The 22,811-nt window shown below is 43.7% G+C and overlaps 1 protein-coding gene across 4 annotated transcripts in view; it reads right to left on the reverse strand.

The window, feature by feature from the left end:
* Positions 1-22,811, reverse strand: part of CACNA1D (calcium voltage-gated channel subunit alpha1 D) — a 347,998-nt gene that overhangs the window by 112,645 nt on the left and 212,542 nt on the right. For 2 of the 4 annotated variants that reach the window (XM_056865904.1, XM_056865897.1), the window contains exons 19-27: positions 21,860-22,019; positions 21,110-21,239; positions 16,234-16,293; positions 16,096-16,155; positions 13,693-13,799; positions 11,391-11,478; positions 2,241-2,348; positions 2,040-2,092; positions 1,793-1,939 (exon numbers count right to left, since the gene is read on the reverse strand). In XM_056865904.1, coding sequence (XP_056721882.1) covers positions 1,793-1,939; positions 2,040-2,092; positions 2,241-2,348; positions 11,391-11,478; positions 13,693-13,799; positions 16,096-16,155; positions 16,234-16,293; positions 21,110-21,239; positions 21,860-22,019 — 913 coding nt within the window. The remainder of the gene's footprint in view (positions 1-1,792; positions 1,940-2,039; positions 2,093-2,240; positions 2,349-11,390; positions 11,479-13,692; positions 13,800-16,095; positions 16,156-16,233; positions 16,294-21,109; positions 21,240-21,859; positions 22,020-22,811) is intronic. The other 2 variants (XM_056865912.1, XM_056865919.1) reach the window with 1 other exon arrangement.

The raw sequence follows: 22,811 nt of genomic DNA on the forward strand, positions 1-22,811 counted from the left end.
AAATCTTCTGGTGGTACAGTAGAGATCTTGAACAACTGCCTGACCGATGTGGTTAAATGGCTGGCAGGGAAAGAACAGAAACTGAACCCTCATTAGATGTAAGTAATGTTAGTTGAGGCTGAGGCTTTGAAGGATGTCATACTTTTCAACTTCAATGGCATTCAGTTGACCTTTGCTGACTCAGCTAAGAGCCTACAGGTTTTACTGGACCCAGTATTACCTACCTCACAGGGTTGCTGTGAGGATAAGAAGAAGAGTTGTTTTTTATATGCCGATTTTCTCTACTTTTTAAGGAAAATCAAATCGCCTTCCTTTCCTCTCCCCATAACAAACATCTTGTGAGGTAGGTGGGGCTGAGAGAGCTTGAAGAGAACTGTGACTAGCCCAAGGTCACCCAGAAGGCTTTACGTGGAGGAGTGGGGATACAAACCTGGATCACCAGATTAGAGTCTGCCACTCCTGTGGAGGAGTGGGGAATCAAACCCGGTTCTCCAGATTAGAGTCCACCGCTCTTAACCACTACACCATGCTGGCCAGAAACAAGCTCCAATCTGCCCAGGCACCTGTATTTGAACAGCATGGCAAACTGGAGTGTGACTGCAGGCTTCCCAAAGCCAGAAGCTTCTAAACACACTCTGTGCTCGAGGACAGAAGTGAAGAGGGGAAGAGTGAGGGGAGTGTGCCCAAGCACTGAAACATTTCCCCCATCACAGACAAGCCTCGGTGACTGTGATAATGCCACCATTATGTTCCAATGCTTCCAAAAAGACCCGTGTCACTGCCATCCCGGGCGGGAGTCAAGCCCAGACGCTATGGACAGAGACTCCCATACTAGCGAGAAGGACGGACAAGGGAGAACCAGAGGGAATCCATTTTCTCTCTCTGTGCCCAGATTGTGTCTCCAGCAGCTGCCATTTCAAAGGAGACGACCGGACACACACGCAGCCCCCCCTCCATCTGCATGACTAATGGCTTATCGGAAACCTCCGAGATAACCGCAGCATGAGATCGCACCTCCGGCGTCAACTGAATGAGTCACCTGAGTGCAGTTGCGCAAACGTTTGTCTTCAATGTCTCCCGACGCTCCCGGAATGTGCTCCATCAATGGTGTAGGTTTAGACTGTCTAAATTGCACTCTTCCCCACCATCTCAGTCAACCATCAAGGTCTTTGTTCGTACAGGGAACCACGAGGGGGTAATCTAATTAGCCCCCACCCCAGAAAGGGTATATCTGGGAACACCAGTATACATCCAGTAGCTATCTCTCTCTCCCTTTCACACTTGCTGTTACTCTGTCGGTTTGGGTAAGTGCTGCCCGACCACGCACCCCTCCCGCCTTGCTGGTCAAGCCACGGGAAGCCCCCTCCTTTTCTTGTCTTTGCCGCCTGGAACACAGGACGCCGTCTTCAGGATCAGGTGAATATCGCCCCTCTTCAAAGGGACCCTGCCAAATTGGCGAACATATCTCTTTTACTATCTTTATTTCCTAGGCTCTGCATATCTGTAATAGAAGTCTGTTTGTTTGTGCATATATTAATATAATTAAGTAAAATCCTTTTACCAAAATCCATTGCCTCCGCCTTATTTTGAGGGTCACGAAATGGACTCTGGTATACATAGGTTAGATCCTGTTTAGTTACGTCATTTACCAGTTATCGATTTGCTAATTCCCCATATAAATATCCATAACTGAGCAATTTGGCTAACATCAATAGAAAGTATAAACAGGTGCTCAACATCCCAAAAGTATCAGCAACACAGTACATAAAAGCTTCACAGATGGTGCACTTACGCAGGCCAGCCTTCAAAGGTGGACACAGTGAAAAGAGCCATCATGGCAGCAAGCACATTGTCAAAGTTGAAATCACTGTTCTGCCATATTCTTTCCCTCACCATTGGACTCTCGACATCTCCATCTTTGTAAACAATAAATATTCCCCTACAGAAGAAAGAACAGAAGATGTTGGTGACAATTCTTTGGAAACAGCAAACACCACTGAAATGCCCCTGGTTTGCAGATATGAAGGGAAAATGCCTACCGGCACTCCTCGGGGTTTTGTTTTGCTTCATCTGTGCACCGATAGAATTTACCCTACAAAGAAAAAAATAACAGAGTTGGTCATATACTAGTCAGTCATTTTCTAAAAGCATCTCTCTCACAGAGAACGATTTGCCAGAGCAGTACTCTGTATAGGACTCAAGATGTTACCATGATCAAAAGGATTTTTCCCCCTACTTACCTTAAAGAGTTGGACACCAATACACGCAAACATGAACTGCAGCAGAGTTGTGACAATCATGATGTTACCAATAGTTCGAATAGCAACAAAGACACATTGAACAACATGCTGTGTAGAAGGAGAAGAAAGAAAAGGATCAGTACAATTTTAGTCAGATGATTGATCCTGATGCTTAATGGATAATAATTTAAACTGCACTTGATTTGTTTCTTGAATGTACCAATTAGATATCTCATTTTATATCTCAAGTGAGGTCTTGCCAGCTTCATGCACAGAATTTGTAAACGGGGGGGGGGAAGCATTTTATATCTGAGAAAAACAGAGTTTCACTTACCTGTAACTGTTGTTCATCTGATGGATCTTCTATGCAGTAACACATTGGGGACTGCGCAGGCACAGGCCAGCCACGGAAAAGAATTGTCAGCTTCTAAAAATTCCAAAAAGAGTGCTCCCCCTCCCCTCGGGGCATGCAATCTCCCCGCCCCTCAGTCACATGACCCAAGGGGGAGGGAGCACTCTTCCCTCCAGTTCTCCAACCTGCCGCCACGGAACCATCCACTCATACTAGCGGAGAGGTCCCACAGCGGGGAAGGAGGGAGGGAATGTGTTACTGCATAGAAGATCCATCAGATGAACAACAGTTACAGGTAAGTGAAACTCTGTTTTTCATCTGAATGGCTTCTATGCAGTCCCACATTGGGAGAATAGCGAGCTCGCTTGCCAGGACGGTGGGTGTGGGACAATCACCGAAAAAGGGATTGCAGTACTGCACGTCCCACTGCTGCATCCTTTGCTGAATCCACATCCACAGCGTAGTGTTTCATGAACGTCGATGGAGTGGACCAGGTAGCAGCTTTGCAGATGTCCCGGATATCAACTCTTGACGAGAAGGCGATGGAAGCCGCATACGCCCTGGTAGAATGGGCCTTGATCATGGGAGGGCATTCCTGGTGAGCAAGGTCATAGGCCAACTTGATAGCACATGTAATCCATCTAGAGATGGTTTGTGGAGAAGCCCGTTGACCTTTATGCTTTCCCCCAAAGCAGACAAAAAGGTTGTCCGCAGCCCTAAAGGATTGGGTACGGTTAATATAAAACAAGAGAGCCCTCCTAACATCAAGGGAATGAAGGGCCTTGTCAGCGTCCGAAGACGGGTTGGGGAAAAAAACAGGAAGGACAATGTCCTGCGAAAGATGAAAGGCAGAGACTACCTTAGGTAGAAAGGATAACTTTGTCCTCAGAACTACTCTGTTAGAGTGGAAGATAGTGTACGGAGGGGAGTGGGAAAGGGCCGACAAATCACTCACCCTCCTAGCCGAGGTGATAGCAACTAAAAATGCTGTTTTAAAAGAAAGTAGGGCCAAATTACAGGTGGCCAAGGGTTCAAAAGGAGCGTTCATGAGGCGGGAGAGCACCAAAGACAGACTCCACTGGGGAACCGGCGGGGCGGCGGGTGGATATAGATTGTTCAGCCCCTTTAAAAATTTTTTGGAAAGGGGGTGAGAGAAAACTGAAAAGGAGTCAATCTCTGGGTGAAAAGCCGATACTGCGGCCAAGTGAACTTTGACAGATGAATTGGATAGGCCTTTATCTTTAAGGGACAGTAAATAATCAAAAATACTAGCTAAAGGGCAGGTAACAGGGGAAATGCCCTTGCTTAATGACCAATCAGAGAAACGTATCCACTTAGAGTCGTAAGAACGACGAGTGGAGGCTTTGAGTGAATGGAGGAGTACTTTAGCTACTCTATCTGACCATAAGCCTGGGGCAGGATCCTCCAGGCAGCCAGTTGCAGATTGGGAGGATAGTGGGAGGGGTCCTTCGGGAGAATTATGCAGTGTCCGCGTGCAAGTGACTTGAGCACTGCGAACCACGACCGTCTGGGCCAAAAAGGGGTTATAAGGATGGCGTCCGTGCCGTCCTGAATCATTTTGGCAATAACCCTCTGAACAAGAGGGAATGGGGGAAACAGATAAAAGAGGGTTCCCTTCCAGGGTATTTGGAAAGCATCCCCCAGTGAACCCGGGCTGATCCCTGCCCTGGAGCAAAACCTGGGGCATACTGCATTGACCTGTGTGGCAAAGAGGTCTACTCGAGGATGGCCCCACTGATGAAAAACATGCTCCAGACACTTGTTGTTCAGAGCGATCTCGTGCGACAGGTTTGGAAAACGACTCAGAGCATCGGCTAACGTATTGTTCTTGCCCGCAATGTGAATTGCTAGGAGAGAGGCGTCGTGATGGATGGCCCACTCCCAAATGTCGCTGGCTTCTTTGCAGAGTGAAACGGACCTTGTGCCGCCCTGTTTGTTTAGGTAATACAGGGCGGTGGAGCTGTCTGTGGCGATTTGAACGTGTCGACCTGTCAGGAACCCTGCAAACAAAGACAGAGCGAGACGGATGGCACGAAGCTCAAGCAAGTTAATGTGCATCATAGACTCTGAAGGAGACCATCTCCCCTGAGCGGTGAGATGACCACAGTGAGCTCCCCAACCCACCAGGGAAGCATCAGAAAAAAGGAATCTGTCTGGAGACTGCTTGAGGAAGGGGACCCCCGACAAAACATTGACATCCGAGGTCCACCACCGTAACGAGAACAGAACATATCTAGGGATGGACAAACGCTTATGCTGTGAGTCTACATTAATCCTAAAGGCCCTAAGAAACCAGTTTTGTAATGGGCGCATCCTAAGTCGAGCAAACTCTACCACTGCCGTGGTAGAGGCCATAAGGCCCAACAATTTTTGAATACGGTGTGCAGTCTGGAACCTATGACAAACAAAAGTGTTCACCAGCCTCCTGATAGCATATACCCTGGATGGAGGGAGAAAAGCCCGAGCCAAAGGGGCGTCCAAGTACGCTCCAATAAAAGTTTGAGCCCTTGCAGGGGTTAAGTGGGATTTGTCAAAATTAACCAGTAGGCCTAGATTATGAAGCGTTGAGAGAATCAAGTCCACATGAGTGGACAGCTCGGATTGTGAGTGGGCTACCACCAACCAGTCATCAAGATAAGGGAATATAACGCAACCCTGGAGAGCAAGGTGCGCGACCACGACAGCGAGACACTTAGTGAAGGTCCTAGGGGCGGTTGACAAACCAAATGGCAGCACATTATACTGGTAACACCTTTCATTGCACCAAAAACGTAAATAACGACAGCAGTGGGCGTGAATCGCTATGTGAAAATAAGCGTCACGTAGGTCCAACACCGCGAACCACATGCGGGCGTCGAGAAAAGGGAGGACCTCAGGAAGGGTAAGCATACGAAATTTCCTGGTCTTGACAAACATGTTAAGGTCTTGCAGATCCAGGATAGGACGCTTCCCTCCGCCTTTCTTATCCACTAAGAAAAAACGGGAATAGAATCCATGATTCAGGTCTGAAGGAGGCACCTCAGAAACGGCTCCCTTAGAGAGCAGGGCATGGACCTCCTTAGAGAGGAGATCAGAATCAGGAGAAACGGAACGACCAACGGGCCGAAAAGGAGGAAGAGTATCAAATTCAATAAAATAGCCATATTTTATTATTTTAAGTACCCAAACGTCAGTAGTGATAAACGACCACTCTGAGAAAAACAATGACAACCGGTCATGAAAATTGACATCAACGTCTAGTCATGTCTGCTTTGTCCTGGGGAAGGAACCAGGAGACCCCCTTTGACCCCTACGTGATCTGTTCCTGTTAGGGAACTTCTTGTCCTGCTGCGGGCGAGGGAAGGCCGGGCGGAAGGAGGGCTGATGAGGAGGGGCCTGAAATCTATATGGGCGGGAAGCCTGGGAAGGCGGCCGGCCAAAATAGCGCCTCTTATCAGGGGGCTGACGAGTGATACCAAGGGATTTTGCGTTAGTTTTGTTCTTTTTAAGGCGGTCTAGGAAGGTGTCAGTTTGGTCACTAAATAGAACCGTCCCCTCGAATGGGAGGTCCTCTATACGAGCCTTGGTATCATGGGGCAGGGCGGATTGGCGTAACCACGCATGTCTTCTAATAACTATAGCAGAGGCTATAGCTTTACTTGACGAGTCCACCACGTGGCGGGCAGCAGCCAACTGTTGCCTCGCCAAAGACATCCCTTCGGATTGAACTGCAAGAGCGGCCGGACGGTGCTCGTCAGGGATGAAAGCAATCTGGGGGGATATGCGGTCCCAAAGGGCGAACTGATATCTTGCCATCATGGCCATGAAATTTGAGATACGGACGCTGACCGCAGTGGAAGAGTAAACCTTCCTGGCCAACGTATCCAACTTACGACCTTCTGGGTCTTTAGGGGAGGTGTGAGAGCCAGACCTGAACTTCCCAGGGAGGGCCTCTACGATGATTGAGTTGGGGGGAGGGTGCTGATAAAGGAATTCCCCACCTTCCTTCCGTATTTTGTACAGATTCTCTATACGCTTGGTGGAGGAAGGGACTGAGGCTGGCTTAGCCCAGTTGGCATGCAGAATCTCTAAGAGACTCTTTAGAATGGGGAAAACTGCGGGACCCACGTCAGGACTGTGTAATATATCCATTACATCGTCAATAGGACCAGACTCCTCTGGTTTAACATCTATTTTGAGTGCTTTCGCCATGCGAATCAATTGCTCCGCATAGAGACGAACATCTCCTGTAGGAGATAACGGTTTAGAGTCCCCAACAGAGTCGTCAGGTGAAGGCAGGGAGGTATGGGTGTCATCATCTCCATCGACATCACGCAAAAGTGAAGGATCGTAATCAGGGTCATAGTCCGAGTCATAGTCGGGACCCGGGGAAGCAGGGGACCTAGACAAGGAGCGGTCCTGTTGAAGGATTGGCGACCTCGAATCAATCAAAGGCGTGGTGTACTGATGACGATGTGGACGGCTTCGGTACGACGGGCTGCGCCGACTCGAACGACTCCGCTGCCCAGAACGACCTCGGCGACCCGAACGACTCCGAGGACCAGACACGTTCCGACAGTCAGAACGGCTCCGACGAGCGGAACGACTGCGGTAACTGGAGCAGCTCCTATGGTCTGAGCGACTTCGATGGCTGCGACGGGACGAACGACTCCGACGGGACAAACGGCCCCGATGAGGAGAACGACTCCGGGGAATAGTGTCGAGGAGAGCGACTCCGGCGAACCGAACCGCTCCGACGGGAACGGCTCCGACGAGCCGAACCGCTCCGACGGGAACGGCTCCGACGGGAACGGCTCCGAGGGGAACGGCTCCGAGGAGAACGGCTCCGAGGAGAACGGCTCCGACGGGAACGGCTCCGACGGGAACGACTCCGACGACAGCGACTCCGACGAGAGCGACTCCGACGAGAGCGACTCCGACGGGAACGACTCCGACGGGAACGACTCCGACGGGAACGACTCTGGTGGCTGGATCCACTCCGGCGAAAAGAACGGCCCCGGCTCGGGGAACGACTCCGGCCAGCAGCCGGGCTTGGGTCCCGATTGTCGCCTTCGGTGCGCGAACGGGCGGCGCCATCTGGGGACTCTTGCGACTCCAGGGCAATTTCCCTGCCCAAGGGTACTTGTGGCACGTCCTTATAAAGTTGAAGGAGGTGCTCCTTGAATTCCGCAGCGACCTCCTGGGCCCTGCTCGGATCTGGAGCCGAGGGGGTTGCCAGGGGATGAGGAGGGGAGTCCTCCACAGTGATGACCGGCTCAGATGAACGCGGATTTACTTCAGGCCGGGGACGAAGTCGTGACGGCGTCAACGACATGCGGCGACGAGAAGACCTCGGCGACTTCGAGGGGGAGCGGCGTCGACCGCTCTTGGAAGAATCCAAAGGGGACTTCGGCGGCCTAGAAGGCGGGCGGCGCCTCGGAGACCTCGAGCGGGAAGCATGCTTTGACGAACCGCGGCCGCGGCCATCTTGGGAGCCCGGAGCTATAAACTTCGCCGGGCGAAGGACGACTGAGGAGGGCTTTCCCGAGGTGGAGGCTCCGGTAGTTTTACCCACTGGGGCCCCATCGGAGGAGTTCGCCTTACCGGTGGGGTGATCAGATGAGTCCTCATGCGGACAAAGGGAAACCTTGTAAAGGTGGGAGATGAGGCGAGTCGAACGTTCCCTCAGAGCCTTGGCCGTGAGCTTACCACAGCTCTTGCAGGAAGAGGAAACGTGGCCTTCTCCCAAACACAATATGCACTCTTTGTGAGGGTCAGATTTAGCAACCTTCGCCCCACAAGAAGAGCATTTCTTAAAAGGAGGAATCTTCTTAGACTCCATTGCTAGGAACGAAGCTAAGCACGTTCTCTCTCCGTGGCGGCAGAAAGAGAACTGGAGGGAAGAGTGCTCCCTCCCCCTTGGGTCATGTGACCGAGGGGCGGGGAGATTGCATGCCCCGAGGGGAGGGGGAGCACTCTTTTTGGAATTTGCTAGAAGCTGACAATTCTTTTCCGTGGCTGGCCTGCGCCTGCGCAGTCCCCAATGTGTTACTGCATAGAAGCCATTCAGATGAACATGATAATGCCATTCATAGCCTTGCTTTTACTCATAGGCAACACTAAGGATCGAAATGCACAAGACACTAGGATCCACAAATGAATCCCCAGCCATAGAACTTAGCTGCAAAAACCAAATTGCCAGATTTTGTGTTTTGATAAGTAGGATCTGGAAAACCACAGTTGCAGCAGATTTTAAATGGCCTTAAATGGGTTTTAAAAGGTCACATTTTAAATTTATTCCCATAAGCTAACTTTTGTGCAATTGGACTGATTTTTATTATTGTTTGTAATGCTGGTCAAGGACAGTAATAAAGAAGATTGTTTGAAACCAGTTACGTGTGTATGTGTGTGTTTGTGATATGGATTGGGTCTGGGAAAGAAGGAGGTTAATGTGCCCTGCACCCAATATCATTTCCCACATCAAAATTGCCCCCCTCACTGCTTTAATGCCTACTAGGGGGAATGGACAGTTGCCTTTGTTATGCCTGTCCTTTTTCTTTCACAAGCAGGGGGGGGGGTACATGAGGAAAACAGTGCTAGGGGAAAGTTACTTTCCCATCCCATTCCTCAGAATCACAGCCACAATCGGTATCATTCTGTTACTGCTTTTGATAACTAGAATATGCATCTGCAGAGCCTATCATGGATATCCTGTGTCATATGGGGTGGTGGTGGAAAGTGCCGTTGAGTCACAGCTGACTTATGGCGACCCCATAGGGATTTCAAGGCAAGGGACGTCCAGAGATGGTTTGCCATTGCCTGCCCCTGCATGGGCTGAGAGTTTTGAGGAAACTAGCCCAAGGTCACCCAGAAGGCTTCATGTGGAGGAGCAGGGAATCGAACCCGGTTCTCCAGTTTAGAGTCTGCCGCTCTTAACCACTGCACCACATTGGTCATGTGTACTATTCTTTATGTAGCTTCCCAAGAAAATCAGAAGTTTTGCTACTAAAATAGGATAAAGACATTGCAAAGATTACACATCACTTCATGTCTGTAAAAGCAAATTGTGGTCTTTTATGCATGGCTGTTTCACTCGCCTCGCTCTCCCCCACGTTTCCCTGCATTTTGCCCGTGTTTTATCTTGAATTTGAAAACGCGAGCAAAAAGCGGGGAAATGCATGGGGGGAGCAAGGTGACCTCTGACAGTCAGAAACGGCATGCATAATCAACACAAAGACCCAAAGTCGTCGGAGGGGTGATGGCGAGTGAAACAGTCATGCATAAAATACCTCAGTGTGTGCTTGCAACTTGGATTAGGACTGTGTGGAGAGGAGACAAATTTAACCTTTCAACCCTGACATGATTAGAACCTAAGAAGAGCCCTGCTGGATCAGAGCAGTGGTCAATATAGTTCAGCATCCCATCTCACACAGTAGCCAACCAGTTCTTCTGGAGGTAAAACAACAGGGCCCAGAGGCAGAGGCCTTCCCCTGATGTTGCCTTTTGGCACAGGTATTCAGAGGTTTACTACTTTTGAATATGGAGGTTCCCTTCAGTCACCATGGCTAGTAGCAGTTGATGGACTTATCCTCCATGAATCTGTGTGACCCTCTTTTAAAGGCTCATAGCCATCACTACATCCACTGGCAGTGAATTCCACAAATTACTCATGGAGCATAGAAGTCTTTCTTTTTGGCTGTCCTAAAACTATTGCCCATCAACTTCACTGATTCTAGTATTATGGGAGAGGGAGAAAATACTATCCCCTTTCTCTACCCTATGCATAATTTTATGGACCTCTATCATGTCTCCCCTTAGCCATCTTTTTTTCTAGACTGAAAGGACTTTCCTCATAGGAAAGGTGCTCTGACTCCTTAATCATCTTGGTTGCCCCCTTCTGCACTTTTTCCAGCTCTGTAATATCCTTTTTGGAGTACAACATTTACAGCTGTACATAGTATTCTAAATGAGGGTATACCATAGTTCTGTACAAGGGCATTACAATATTGCCCATTTTATTTTCAGTTCCTTTCCTAATAATGCCTGGAATAGAATTTGCCTTTTTCACCGCTGCTGCACGTTGAGTTGACATTTTCTGACTCCCATTATGCAAATCAAAACTGCACTTCCTACTCTGTTAGCATATTAAAGAGGAAATGATGTCTTTTTAAAAATCTTGTATTCCCCCCTCTTCAAACAGCTAACAGTACAGACAACCAGGCTTCATGTAGCAAAACAGAGTAGGGTTTGAAACTGCATGCACATGCAATTTGTCTTTTACAGTCAGGCAGAGAGCCATGATCTCCCTCAATCTTTGCTCTCAATAACTGTTTGGCCACTGTGTGAGACAGGATGCTTGACTAGATGGACCACTGGTCTGATCCAGCAGGGCTCTTCTTATGCTTCTATAGCTCTGCAGTAACAGATGCAAAGGACAAAAGGAAGAGCGGATAGTGCAGAAAGGCAAGGAAGAGCCAGAGAAGAAGGTGGCCCAGAGTTTAAGTGAGCCCAGAGGAGAAGCAGCACAGCATTAGGAGGGAAGGGAGAACCAGGAGATCCAGCAGGAAGTATGAAGATTGAGGGCTGTGAAGAGAGATCCTGTTAGGTTTTGGCAAAAGGAAGACAGCACCAAAAGCTAAAGCTGGAAGAGAACTGAACCACAGCATAGTGCTGTAAAGCAGCATTATTTTAGACAGAATAAATAATCCCAACCCACAAAAGGGAATCTTTTTCCAGGTGCTATTCATTGCTCTGTAATCAGAATATGTAGGTTGTAATGAAAATGTAAAGATATAAACCTTAAGTCCTTTCGCTCTGTTTATAGCCCTTAAGGGCCTTAAGACTCTTAAAACTCTCAGAATCTTCACAACTGAAATAGCGCTTGATCTAGGGAAAAAGTAAACACAAATAGAGCATTATTATTATTTGATGTTATTTGCTTGCTGGGTTACAATTTAACTAATACTCATGAACAACATTCCATCCGTTTTGAGAAAACTCTAATTTACTTCTAAAAATAACAGTGCAATCCTGAAGGGGGGGCTGAAAGGGGTTTGGAGGTGGCACGACCCCTGTGGCAGCATAAGTGCCACTTGCGCTGTCCAAATGGGCACTTACTCTGCTGCAGGGTCACTTTACACTGGTGCTGGGGAGTTGCGTGGCAACACAAGGCATGGGCACTGGCAAAGCCTCGGCGGCAGCATTTAAAACTTGCGCTAGTGCCAAAGGGAGCATTCCTGGGAGCAGGGCTGACTTCAGTCAGCTCCCTTAGCCCTTTCACCCCGGGAACCCCCATTTTTGCTGGTGAAAACTTGCGCTTACTGAAATGGTGGTATAGCCCTGTGAAACTGCATAGAGCATAGAGCAGTTTCACAGGTTTTGGGAGGATGTTCATTTTCAGCTTGCTGCACTCGGCGCAGCAAACCACTCAGGAGGCGCCGTAGCTGTGCCACCCCTTGGCACCCCAGAAGTATCCCCTTAGGATTGCTCTGTAAGTCATCATTTGTAAATGAGTTTTTACGTTAGTTTAGATAGACCAATCCGTCTGTTTACAACTTTTCCCCCTACCTTATGACTACCTTATTTCAGCTGAGAAAAAGAAGGATTTGTCAATGGGAATAACTTGAGAAATTCTGCTTACATAAGGAAATAATATTGATGTTAATTTTGTATAATTTATGAACCATCGTAAATTTGTCTCAATCACTGTCAAAATATAGACTACCAAACACTTCCATCTGCTCTCAGCATGCAATGAAAATTGTGCTGATCACATGGGTTTTTGATTGCCCATTTGAACCTTGATGGAGTTTATTTTTAAAAATGAGATGACCCTCCCTTGTTTGCTTCTTCTCAGAATGCAAGTGTGGTAATCTAACATCTATAGCAACTGAACTGTGAGCCTGTCAGCATCTAACAGGGTCTTGTGATCTTGACCTGGAAAATCTGCTTTTTTCCTTCTTCATTTTTAAATTTTATAACATTTAGCATGATGAAGAGTTCTGATGAGCTTGAAAGCTTAAACAGTGCTTGGTACCATTTTAGTTGGGCCTAGCAAAATAAAATATCTTGTTTTGGATTTTGCATGGGGCCAATATAGGTTTTTTCAACTTTTTTCTGAGTAATTTCCAGTCTTCATCTCCTTTCTGTTTGCCTTCTACTTAAATACTGCCTTTTAAACAAACAGGCTCTTCAAGGTGGTTCACAATTAAATACATTTAAAAAACGAACACTAAAATAAAGTAAATCGCTAAACAACCAATAATTATCAATCAAAACGAAATCTGATAAAATACAACAAAATAGCAACAGCTATGTGATACTGATGCTGCAACCAATATTGGTTTTTAAAAACTTTTTATTTTTGAATTTGAAATTGTAACACATTTATAACATAGGGTCCTGAAACAAAGGAATGGGACATGCTTTACAAAGACATGGATCTTTTGCATTATGGAAAAGATGGAATGTGAGATTATACAGTACATTATATTGTCATATGATAAAATTTTAAATGAACATATAAATAAAATTATCAGTATGTGTGATTGAATCTGTGTGTTTCATTAGATAGCCTTGACCATATTCACTGATTGTGCATATGAAATAAAGGGGAGCCATTTTTTAAGATATCCGAGGTATATTTGGGGTTTTCCATACTTTTCAATTGCCCATTATCATCATTTCCCAAATTTTATTAAATCAGCTTATGACCTGCCATTCATTCCCATGGAGAGAGTCTAAAGTACAGTGCATAAGAGGAAGAGCAATATTTCCTTACTGGGTGGCCGGGAACACACCTCTACTTGACCTCCTTTTAGATTTCTCCTTCCCCTCACAAATATGGACATTTTGAAAGTCTGCTATATTTATCAAAGTCTGGCCACTACATAAAGTTCTGTTTCCTTGTTTCCCTTCTCAGAATGTAGAGAAAAAGTTAATTTTTTTTTGTAAATAATCTCCATTTGCTGGCCCCACTGCCCTATTTGATGCCTATCTGCTGGTTGTAAAAATGAGTACTATTTGAGCACCACCAAACCACAGATGAAAATAACAAGAACAATGACCAAAAACATTTTGCAAAGCTATTGTAATACTTACTGAATGCCAAATGACACAAGAGAAACACCCACTACCAACAAGTCCAGCAAGTTAAAGTAATTCCGGCAGAAAGACCCTTTATGAAGGAATGCTCCAAACACTGTTAACTAAAAGTAGAACAGTCACATTTTACTCTTTGATTCCACTCAGCTTGATTCATATACATAGGCTGTTTACAAGACACTTGCACTCAATGATAACAAAATATTGCTTATTAGGTTAGTCAAAATACAAAATTAGAAACCCAATATTAAAATGAACTAATTTGATTGATGCAAAGCCAATGCCCATTAATGTCATTAGATACCAGAAATTGCCGATTTCCACCATTTCCCCCCTCTTCCCTCAGATCCCCACTAGGCTGTTCCTGAGGGTTCACTAACCCTCATGAACAACATTTGGGAGGGCTCATAGGCTGCAGCAGAAGATGGGGGTCACTGCTACCCTTCTTAAGAAAAATGTACTTAAATTTTCTTAATGATGCGGTTGGATACAGGCCATTATTTGGTAATCCTTACAACAACCTTGTAAAGTAGATAGGTATTATTATCTCCAGGGTATAAGCAGAGGACTGGCAAGCCTAAGGCTACCTGTGAATTCAAAGCAGTGGTGAGAGTGGATCTGGGGTTCTCTTTCTCTGGCTGAGTGGGCCAGGCTGGCACAGGAGGATCAGCACTCGGGAGCCTATTATATTAGGTGCTGTGGAACACAGGCAGGATGCTGCTGCAGTCGTCTTGTTTGTGGGCTTCTTAGAGGCACCTGGTTGGCCTCTGTGTGAACAGATTGCTGGACTTGATGGACCTTGGTCTGATCCAGCATGGCTTTTCTTATATTCTTATGACAACCCCTCCAAAAATTGCAGTACTCAATACCAGTAAGTGCCGTCACAAATAAGCCCTGATCAGAAATATATTAGTAATAAAACACAGTGTTGTGTTTATTTAAACCCTGCAAACCCAAAGAAATAAAGCCACCAGAAAATCTATAATCTTAAACACAATAGTGATTCTGGTATCAGTTCCCGCCCCGCTTACATAATGCTAAAATGTCAGATTCAGCCTTTTGCCATTCAATGTTTAAGGCATAATTCATTTGGGCTGAGGACTGCACAATGTAACATCCACTGAAATAAGGATGAACTGGGATTCCCTCAACATTCTCCTGTAATCACTGTTCCTCTTTATTACAATACCATATCATCCTAAATAGCTGCTCACTTGCCCGGGGAAATATGTCAGCAGAAGGATAAAGAGATACGACCTTTTTCAGAATAACAAGCATGTTCCAAATCTCCATATTTCCATAAATAAAAATGGAATACGTTTTAGAGAACTGCAAGCATTTTGAACATAGCTTAAGTCTTTTTTGTATCTCTCTTTATTCATCTAAATCTAGCTTTCACAGCCACGCAGCTCAATTACTGGGAATATGTAGCTTCCAGCGAATTTTTAAAATTAAAAAACTCAGCATATCTTGTAAACAGCCAAAATTACAGTTATTATGTAGTATCAATTAAAAGTATTGTAAAAAGAACACTCAGTAATGTAAATAAAGCTGGAAACAGATTTATTGTTACACTCAATCCTCAGCTGTAAATGCAAAGTTTATGTACTGATTCTTATAATACCAGGAGGTCTACTGTTACATGTCTGGGCTACTAGAGGGCTTGAAATCAGATTTTCTCAGTCTAGAAGGCTGTAAAATGTGCGTGCACATGTTTTATATGTTCCTGTTTATTTCCCCAGCACCAATTTGCCTCAAGAGCATTTACACAACTGGCATGCCAAGCTAATTATTATGTCAGAATGCAAAGTGCCCTGGAGGATGTCCTTTGTAATCAGTACACAAGCCATACATCAAATTACCAGTTCTGAACTCATGCATGGGCAATACATTGAAGCAAGCATGTTTATGCCTCTCTGTCTATTTAAATGCACACCCAAGATAAAGTATCTTAGTATATTTAGGGCAGAGTATCTTGCAAGACCCTTTGCAAGAAAACAACGGTCTACCATTACAGTTCTACGTTTCAGAAAGAGAAATGAGAAACTAACATGCTCCCCCTTTAAAAGATTTAGGATCTTTCTTTTCAAAATGCCAGAAAAGGGAGGAAGAAAACTCATGCGCTGTGAAACACTGTTCCCCCTCTTCTGACAAACTGTAACTAGAAAAAAGGGTCAAATGAAATGTCAGATTGATGTGATGACAAAAATGTAGCTTCTACATGCATCCAAAGGTCAAAAATAATGAATAAAAACCATGAAAAAAGCCTTTGGTTTTTGTTTTGTTTTTCAATTTAAATTTGCTTGCTGAGTGAAAAGGTGGAGAACACTTCAAGTGCCTTTTCTTGCAGGAGACACACAGACAAAAATCCTTAAGCAAACTTCTTGATAAACCTGTTACCTTCAAAACGATTTCAAATGTAAACATACTAGTGAAGACATAATCTGCATACCCTAGGATCTGGAAGGTAAACACAAAGTTACAAACATTATTGCTAGAGCTGTTTGAGCTAACAAGGACTGATTAACAGTTAATTACCTTTAACAGGATTTCAACAGTAAAGATGGCTGTGAAAGCATAGTCAAAGTAACCAAGTATCTGCAAGGCATAATATGTGTGATATTAAAAAACTCATCTACAAATATGGAGCCAGAAGTTACAGTATTCAGTTTTGTTTGCTTACACAGAAATACATACTGTAAATACATAAGAAGGACTTTAGACACAGCAAATTAAATGTGCCTGTAAAATAATTGTTTCACTGAAAATTGCTTTGTAGCTAGCCACGTTCACAAATTTGTATTCTTTTTTCTCTAGGGCTATCGTTAAGTCATTCAGTCACTAAAAATGTTGCTCACAATATAAGTAGCACCCAACTGTTGCAACCATTAGCAGGATTTATTTGTAATACTATAACATTCTTATAAAAGGGTAATAACACACTGATCATTTACCAAATAAGTGCTTGTATATTCTTTGAACTTTAAATATTTACATTTCAGAGACAATTGCTACACTGCTTTATTTTTATCCTTATGGTATAAACCACATTACCCTAAATCCCCTGAATAGTCTTGACTCTATATGCAGATCCTGCAGAGATCCCCCTCCCCCAAACACATAGACTAACCCTTTAAAGATACGTGTTCATTTGTGGGAGAAGAGGTTATGTGCTGATGCCTATTGAACATTTTTAGAACAGGCTATATTATGTTATCACGTAGCCTCTTTCAGTTCTTTTTAAAACAACAATTGCACAGAATTAGCAGAGGTAATTTTTCATATCTGGAATTATAAGACATTATACCAGTAGGGTACAAAATTTAAGGCACTCTTAGTCATGGGGTTGGATGCAGCAGTCCACGGACACAAGGATCACAGGTGTTTCCTATGTTCACCTCCCACCCTTTTGCAACCCTAGAAAAATTTGTTCCTAGAGTCTCAGAACCTGCAAGGACTCCCAGCCATGTGGATCAGGAGGCTGCAGTGGGGAGGGCGGAGGGTAGTGTTGCTAGGTCCCTCTTTGCCACCGGTGGGAGGTTTTTGGCGTGGAGCTGAGGGGGGTGGGGTTTGGGAGGGATTTCAATGGAATAGGGTCCAATTGCCAAAGCAGCCATTTTCTCCAGGTGAACTGATCTCTATTAGCTGGATATCTGTTGTAATAGCAGAAGATCTCCAGCTAGTACCTGGAGTTTGGCAACCCTAGCGGAGGGGCATAAATCACTGCCTCCATTCTCTTCCTTCAGGTCAGAATAATTATGACAGAATAATTATAACTTGCAACAGGCAACAGAGTGGAAGCAAGAGAGCATTCCAGAATTGGAGAGATGGCAGCAAAAAATGTCGGAGTACGTGGTGATGGCCAAACTAACCAACATGTTGAAAGGGAGAACGATCGATGAATTTCAAAAGAAATGGAAGAATTATTTTGATTAATTGCAACTAAAAATATAAAATAAGATATAGTGAGTGTGTTTTAAGGATGGATGGAAATTAGGGGGGAAAGGTAGTAAATTGTGGAGAAAAATTCCCAGTAGAACTATAGTGGGGGGATAAGTAAGATTAAAAGTATAAGTACCAGATGTAGTTTGTAATGTTAGAGTTTAGAGATATGTTTAATCAGAAGAATGGTAGAATGAAGGTTGAAAAGGCTCATATGAGGTATATGCAATGTAAAATAGTTTACTACTAAGTAGAATTGATAGTATAAAACAATATATACTGGCTTATTTACAATTGTTCGCTGTTCTCCTTGGAAGAAGTGATAATCTATATGTGTATGTGTATGTAATGTTTGTATATAACGTTTAAATAGTTAATAAAATATTTATTTAAAAAAGAATAATTATAACTATGCCTTTCATATTGTTAGGGATTTTTTATTCTCCTCAGTATACATATGCTGTTTCTCTAAGATGTTTCTACTACTATGGCATTAGAGGGACTCTTTCTTTCTTAGGTCATCTTTTGGCCACTTTTCTTCCCATACCGCCCCAAAAAGAAAAAAAAAGTATTAAATAGGCAAAAAGAAAAAAATATATTAAATAGGCAAACAAACAAACCATTTTTTAAAATGGGCTGGTCAAGGTCTATCAAGCTAACTACTATAGGTCCAAAGTTGCAAGCCTTTTAGCTTGCACCCAAGGGCTCACACCTTTGGCCCCGCCTATGCTAAATACCATATTTAAATAGGTGAACAATTGTACAAAATTACTAGAGAAAAACTGGAATTACCTTTTTGGTGCTATTGTCAACTTTTTTCACACCAAAGGTGGCAAATATATTCCAGGGGCTATTCAGGTTTTTAACCTTAAAATTACCCCAATTATCCTCTTTGGTGTTGCCATCTGGATAACAGTCATCAATGAATCTATAGATCGTCCACTGCTTCAGTTCTTATGAAAACTCCTAAATGCCCCTCGATGTGTTGCTGGCGTTACTCTTCGTTCCGAGTTTGGCCAAATGTCACTTGAAGCTAGGGCGTGGTTGGCCGCCTTTAAACTACACCTTAAACTGTGCTTTAGCACTGAGGGGTTCCTAGCTTCTCTGAAGCATGACCCTTTTAAATTTTCATGGCAAAAAATCTTAGATGAGAAACTGTTGTTGTTGGGCTTCTCGCAGGATATGTTATTAGATCTTGGGAAAACTGAAGCTTTTACCAAAATTAAAAAGCGCATTAAAGAGCTCGATTATAACAGCACTACTTTTCGTGCTCGTCGAGTCTGTTCATCCCAGTTCTTCGGAATACCCCCTCCACGTGGTCTGCCTGCCTATACAACTCCTCGTCTCTGTGGAGCTTTTTGCTTGGCTAGATTGAATGCTAACCCTTCTATGGTAATGAAGGGCAGAATTCCGAATATACCATACACAGACAGGATCTGCCCTTGCTCTTCTGGCTCTATTGACTCATTAGCACATGCCCTTTTGGAATGCCGCTTTTACGAGGAACTTCGATCGCACTATATTTCCCCCCTTTTAATATACAAATCCAATGCCTCTGTGACTGACATATTGCCTTTTTTACTAAGCGATAGGGACCCCAAGGCTACATTGTCAGTGGCAAGATTTGTTTCAGTCCTTATATCCCTCCAACACTAGATATATGCTGCTCAAGATCAATTGTTCAAGGAGCTTCTAAGGGATAAAAGGAAAGGAAAGGAAAGGAATTACATTTTGAAAACTGGAGGGGAGCTACCTAAGCATCAAACATTTTAACAAAAAAGCTATCAACTGCTTACCTCAATGTTCAGCCAATTACATACAGATTTGTTACACTGAATTATACAACTATATAGTATTTCTAAAATAAATACCCAATTTCTAAAATTGCTCATTTAATGAAGTTAGATACCAACTGTAAAAGGTATTATGTCATTATAGGCATAAAAAGGAAGGTTGACTTTTAAGACAACATCTAGAACATGTTTCATACATGGCAGTTGAACATGTGACATTATAGCTCATTTCAAACAGAAGCAAAATGTCGGTATGAAGTCTAGAGTGGTTATTTGTAAACACTGCTGTACTGCAGACTAAAATTCTGGTTTATTTGGTCTTTGTAGTACTTATTTATGTTCTAACATTGGAATTCACTTCAAAGACATTCCAATTAAAACTTAGCTGCTTCTGAGCTCAAATGTATATGCTGAACAAAGAGAAAGGAAGGTAGACAGCATTAGGCCTGGAGAAGTTCTGGACTACTGAGGTAATTTTCAGTCAAGACAGCATTATTTAGAGCTGATTTATGTAAATATTAGCTGTCTCCATGCCAGAATTATACAAACATATAATCTTCAGCCCGCATGAAAGATGGGAATTCCATGAGGGAAAATTAGAACTGGTCTGGACAGAAATGCTGATAATGTTATGATTGCTGCTTTTCACTCCCCCTGCTTGTCTCCTTCTCTGAGACTCTGGAAGCCTGTGGAAGACATGTTCATGCAAACAGGGAGTGTTACCCAATTCACACAATAAGGCAGTTGCCCAGGTCTTGGGATACCTGCACATTTTCCCCCATCATAAAGTATGAAGAGAAAAAAATTCATCAGAAACATTTTGGGAAGAGCCACACCTTATGGCACAGAAAATGCCTTTCATAAAGTTCTCCCAACTCAGTCCCTGGGAACTGAAGTTAAAAGGATGTCATACAGTACAGATAAGAAAAAAACTTGAAATCTTGGAGAATTCATACCATGTGAAGAATGGTGTTAGGCTGGAATGGTCCAATGGCCTGACTCAGTTTTTTATGTTCATATCATAAATTTAATCAACACCAGGACAGTACAATTAAACCAGAAATTAAAGTGGTAGGTCCTGAGGAAATCTAAAGTGAAGCACATTGACTCAAAATATGCGCCCTTGAATCAAGTTGCTCCACATGCCCTTACCCTCTTATCACCTAGCACTGGCATAAACCAATGAAGTGCATGAAACAGCAGACTTTATCTCCCCTGGACAGGGAGGTAGTATGCAGTCACCCTTGTTAATGGAACTGAAATAATTAATAGTGCATAACTGGAATAATCAAGGGTGATTCACATGGTGAAATGCCCACATGATAAGACTGCAATTAACCACGCTCTGAAAATTGCTAGTGTGGTAACTGTGATCTTACCATGATACTTTAACGGAACAAAGCCACTTTAAGGCTAGATCATTTGGCACCAGGATACGCATAAAGGAAAAAAGATCAACAATGAGGCAAAAATTATTTGAAACCATAATAAGTATCTTTAACTTGGTAATTACAAGGTGAGTCCAATATCCTACTGAAAGAAAACACAAATATTTTCATGTGTTTTGATCTAAACAAGCTACAGATATTTTTGTCCTTCATCATTTTACATTTTGAATGGCACAGTGAAAAGAAGACCCCACATGCAGTATCCTTTGAAGAGTCTATTTCCCCCCTTACATTATTTCGAAAAGAATGGCTGCGAATAGGATCTTCGGCTGCAAGGGAGACACTGCTAAGCATGATGAAGACCAGAATGAGGTTGGTGAAAATGTGGTGGTTGATTAGCCTGTGGCATCCCACTCGAATCCTGAAGGAGAGGAAGACAAATAGAACAGAACATCACAAGTGGAAATGTCAGTGCTCCTGAATTGCCGAGCAAACTAAGCCAAATAATTTTCGGGGCCTTTGTTTTTAAAAATTAATTAACAGAAAAGTCGTATAATTAACTCAGTTGTCCTTTTAGGAATTTTTAGACTGTATGTGCTGTATAGAAAGGAGTATATAAGTATCATATAGAAAGTGATCAAATTTTAATACATGGATGGGATTAAGTGACAACTGGTCTTAGACCCTGTTCTCTCAGCAAGGCAAGAAGTACAGATCTTTAGGGGCTTTTTAGGAGTCTGCCAGAACTTCGCTATTTATGAGGAAATCTCCGTGTGGATTTGGTGGTGGAAAGTGTTGTCTAGTTGCAGTCAACTTATGGCAACCAAGACAAGATATCAGCAGAAGTGGTTTATCATTGCCTGCCTTTGCACAGCAACCTTGGTGGTCTCTCATCTAAGTAATAACCAGGGCTGACCCTGCTTAGCTTCCAAGATATGATGAGATCAGGCTAGCCTTGGCCATCCAGATCAGGGCCAGTGTGTTATTATTATTTATTAATAAACTGTTTTGTGTGATAGACACTTTTAAAAAGTTATTTACGGATTTGTATTGCTGAAAATAAAGAAGGAGCTCCCTTCAGGAATTGGTGTCATCTTCTCCTTCATATTAAGTTCAGATATTCTTCGGGGTCGAGGACCAGCTGGCACTTCGGGCTCTTCCTCCTCCTCTTCCTCCTCCTCCTCCTCTTCGTCTTCACCTACTTCAAGTAGAATGTTTTTGTTTGTTATTTAAAATAAAAGATCTTTGTAGTTTTATGATAATCTGGTGCTTGAAACATTATCTAGTTAGTAGAGCATCTCCCCATTTGGCAGTTCTAAACATTTAAAACAAATCAACGTATTATAAGCACATTTCTGATCATCAGTGAACCAAATTTCAGATGCCACGTTAGCATCTCAAATTGATGTTGAAATCTCAGGGCGTTGCCACACTGAAATACTGACATGTGTCATCTCTCAAGCCTTGCCTGTAGCTTTTGGATGAGTCTCATCCTGTTCTGCTTTTTGTACACTGTTTGTATTCTCCCTGTTTTATATGAAATGGGACAGCTTTCCTCTCCAGCTGTAAACTGCCTTATGGGACAGATCTTCACTTGTGAAAGCAGCCAGTGGGAAATGGTCTATGCACAACTATAGCAACCAGCACATTCTAACTATCACGATAGTCCTACAAATTACATTATCCTGATAATATCCTGTCTACAGACTATGAGTAGGTGTAATGGTGTGAGATTGGCAGCCTTATCACAGGAGCAGTGGCCACAGTAATATGCTCTGTACTTATAAATTTAGCTAGAGGTGTACTCCCATGCAGAAACATACAGCAGAAAAGTACAGTCTTAGATGTGTGTTGTGTTGGATAGAGTGCTGGATTTGGACCAGGGAGATCTTGGTCTGTGGTAGCCTAAAGCCTAAATGAACTCACAGTACTATTATCAAAGCAAAACAGGATTGCTATCCTGATCATCTGAGAGGAAGAGTAATTTTTTAAA

Source organism: Euleptes europaea, chromosome 1 (assembly GCF_029931775.1).
Source record: "Euleptes europaea isolate rEulEur1 chromosome 1, rEulEur1.hap1, whole genome shotgun sequence".
Classification (NCBI taxonomy): domain Eukaryota; kingdom Metazoa; phylum Chordata; class Lepidosauria; order Squamata; family Sphaerodactylidae; genus Euleptes; species Euleptes europaea.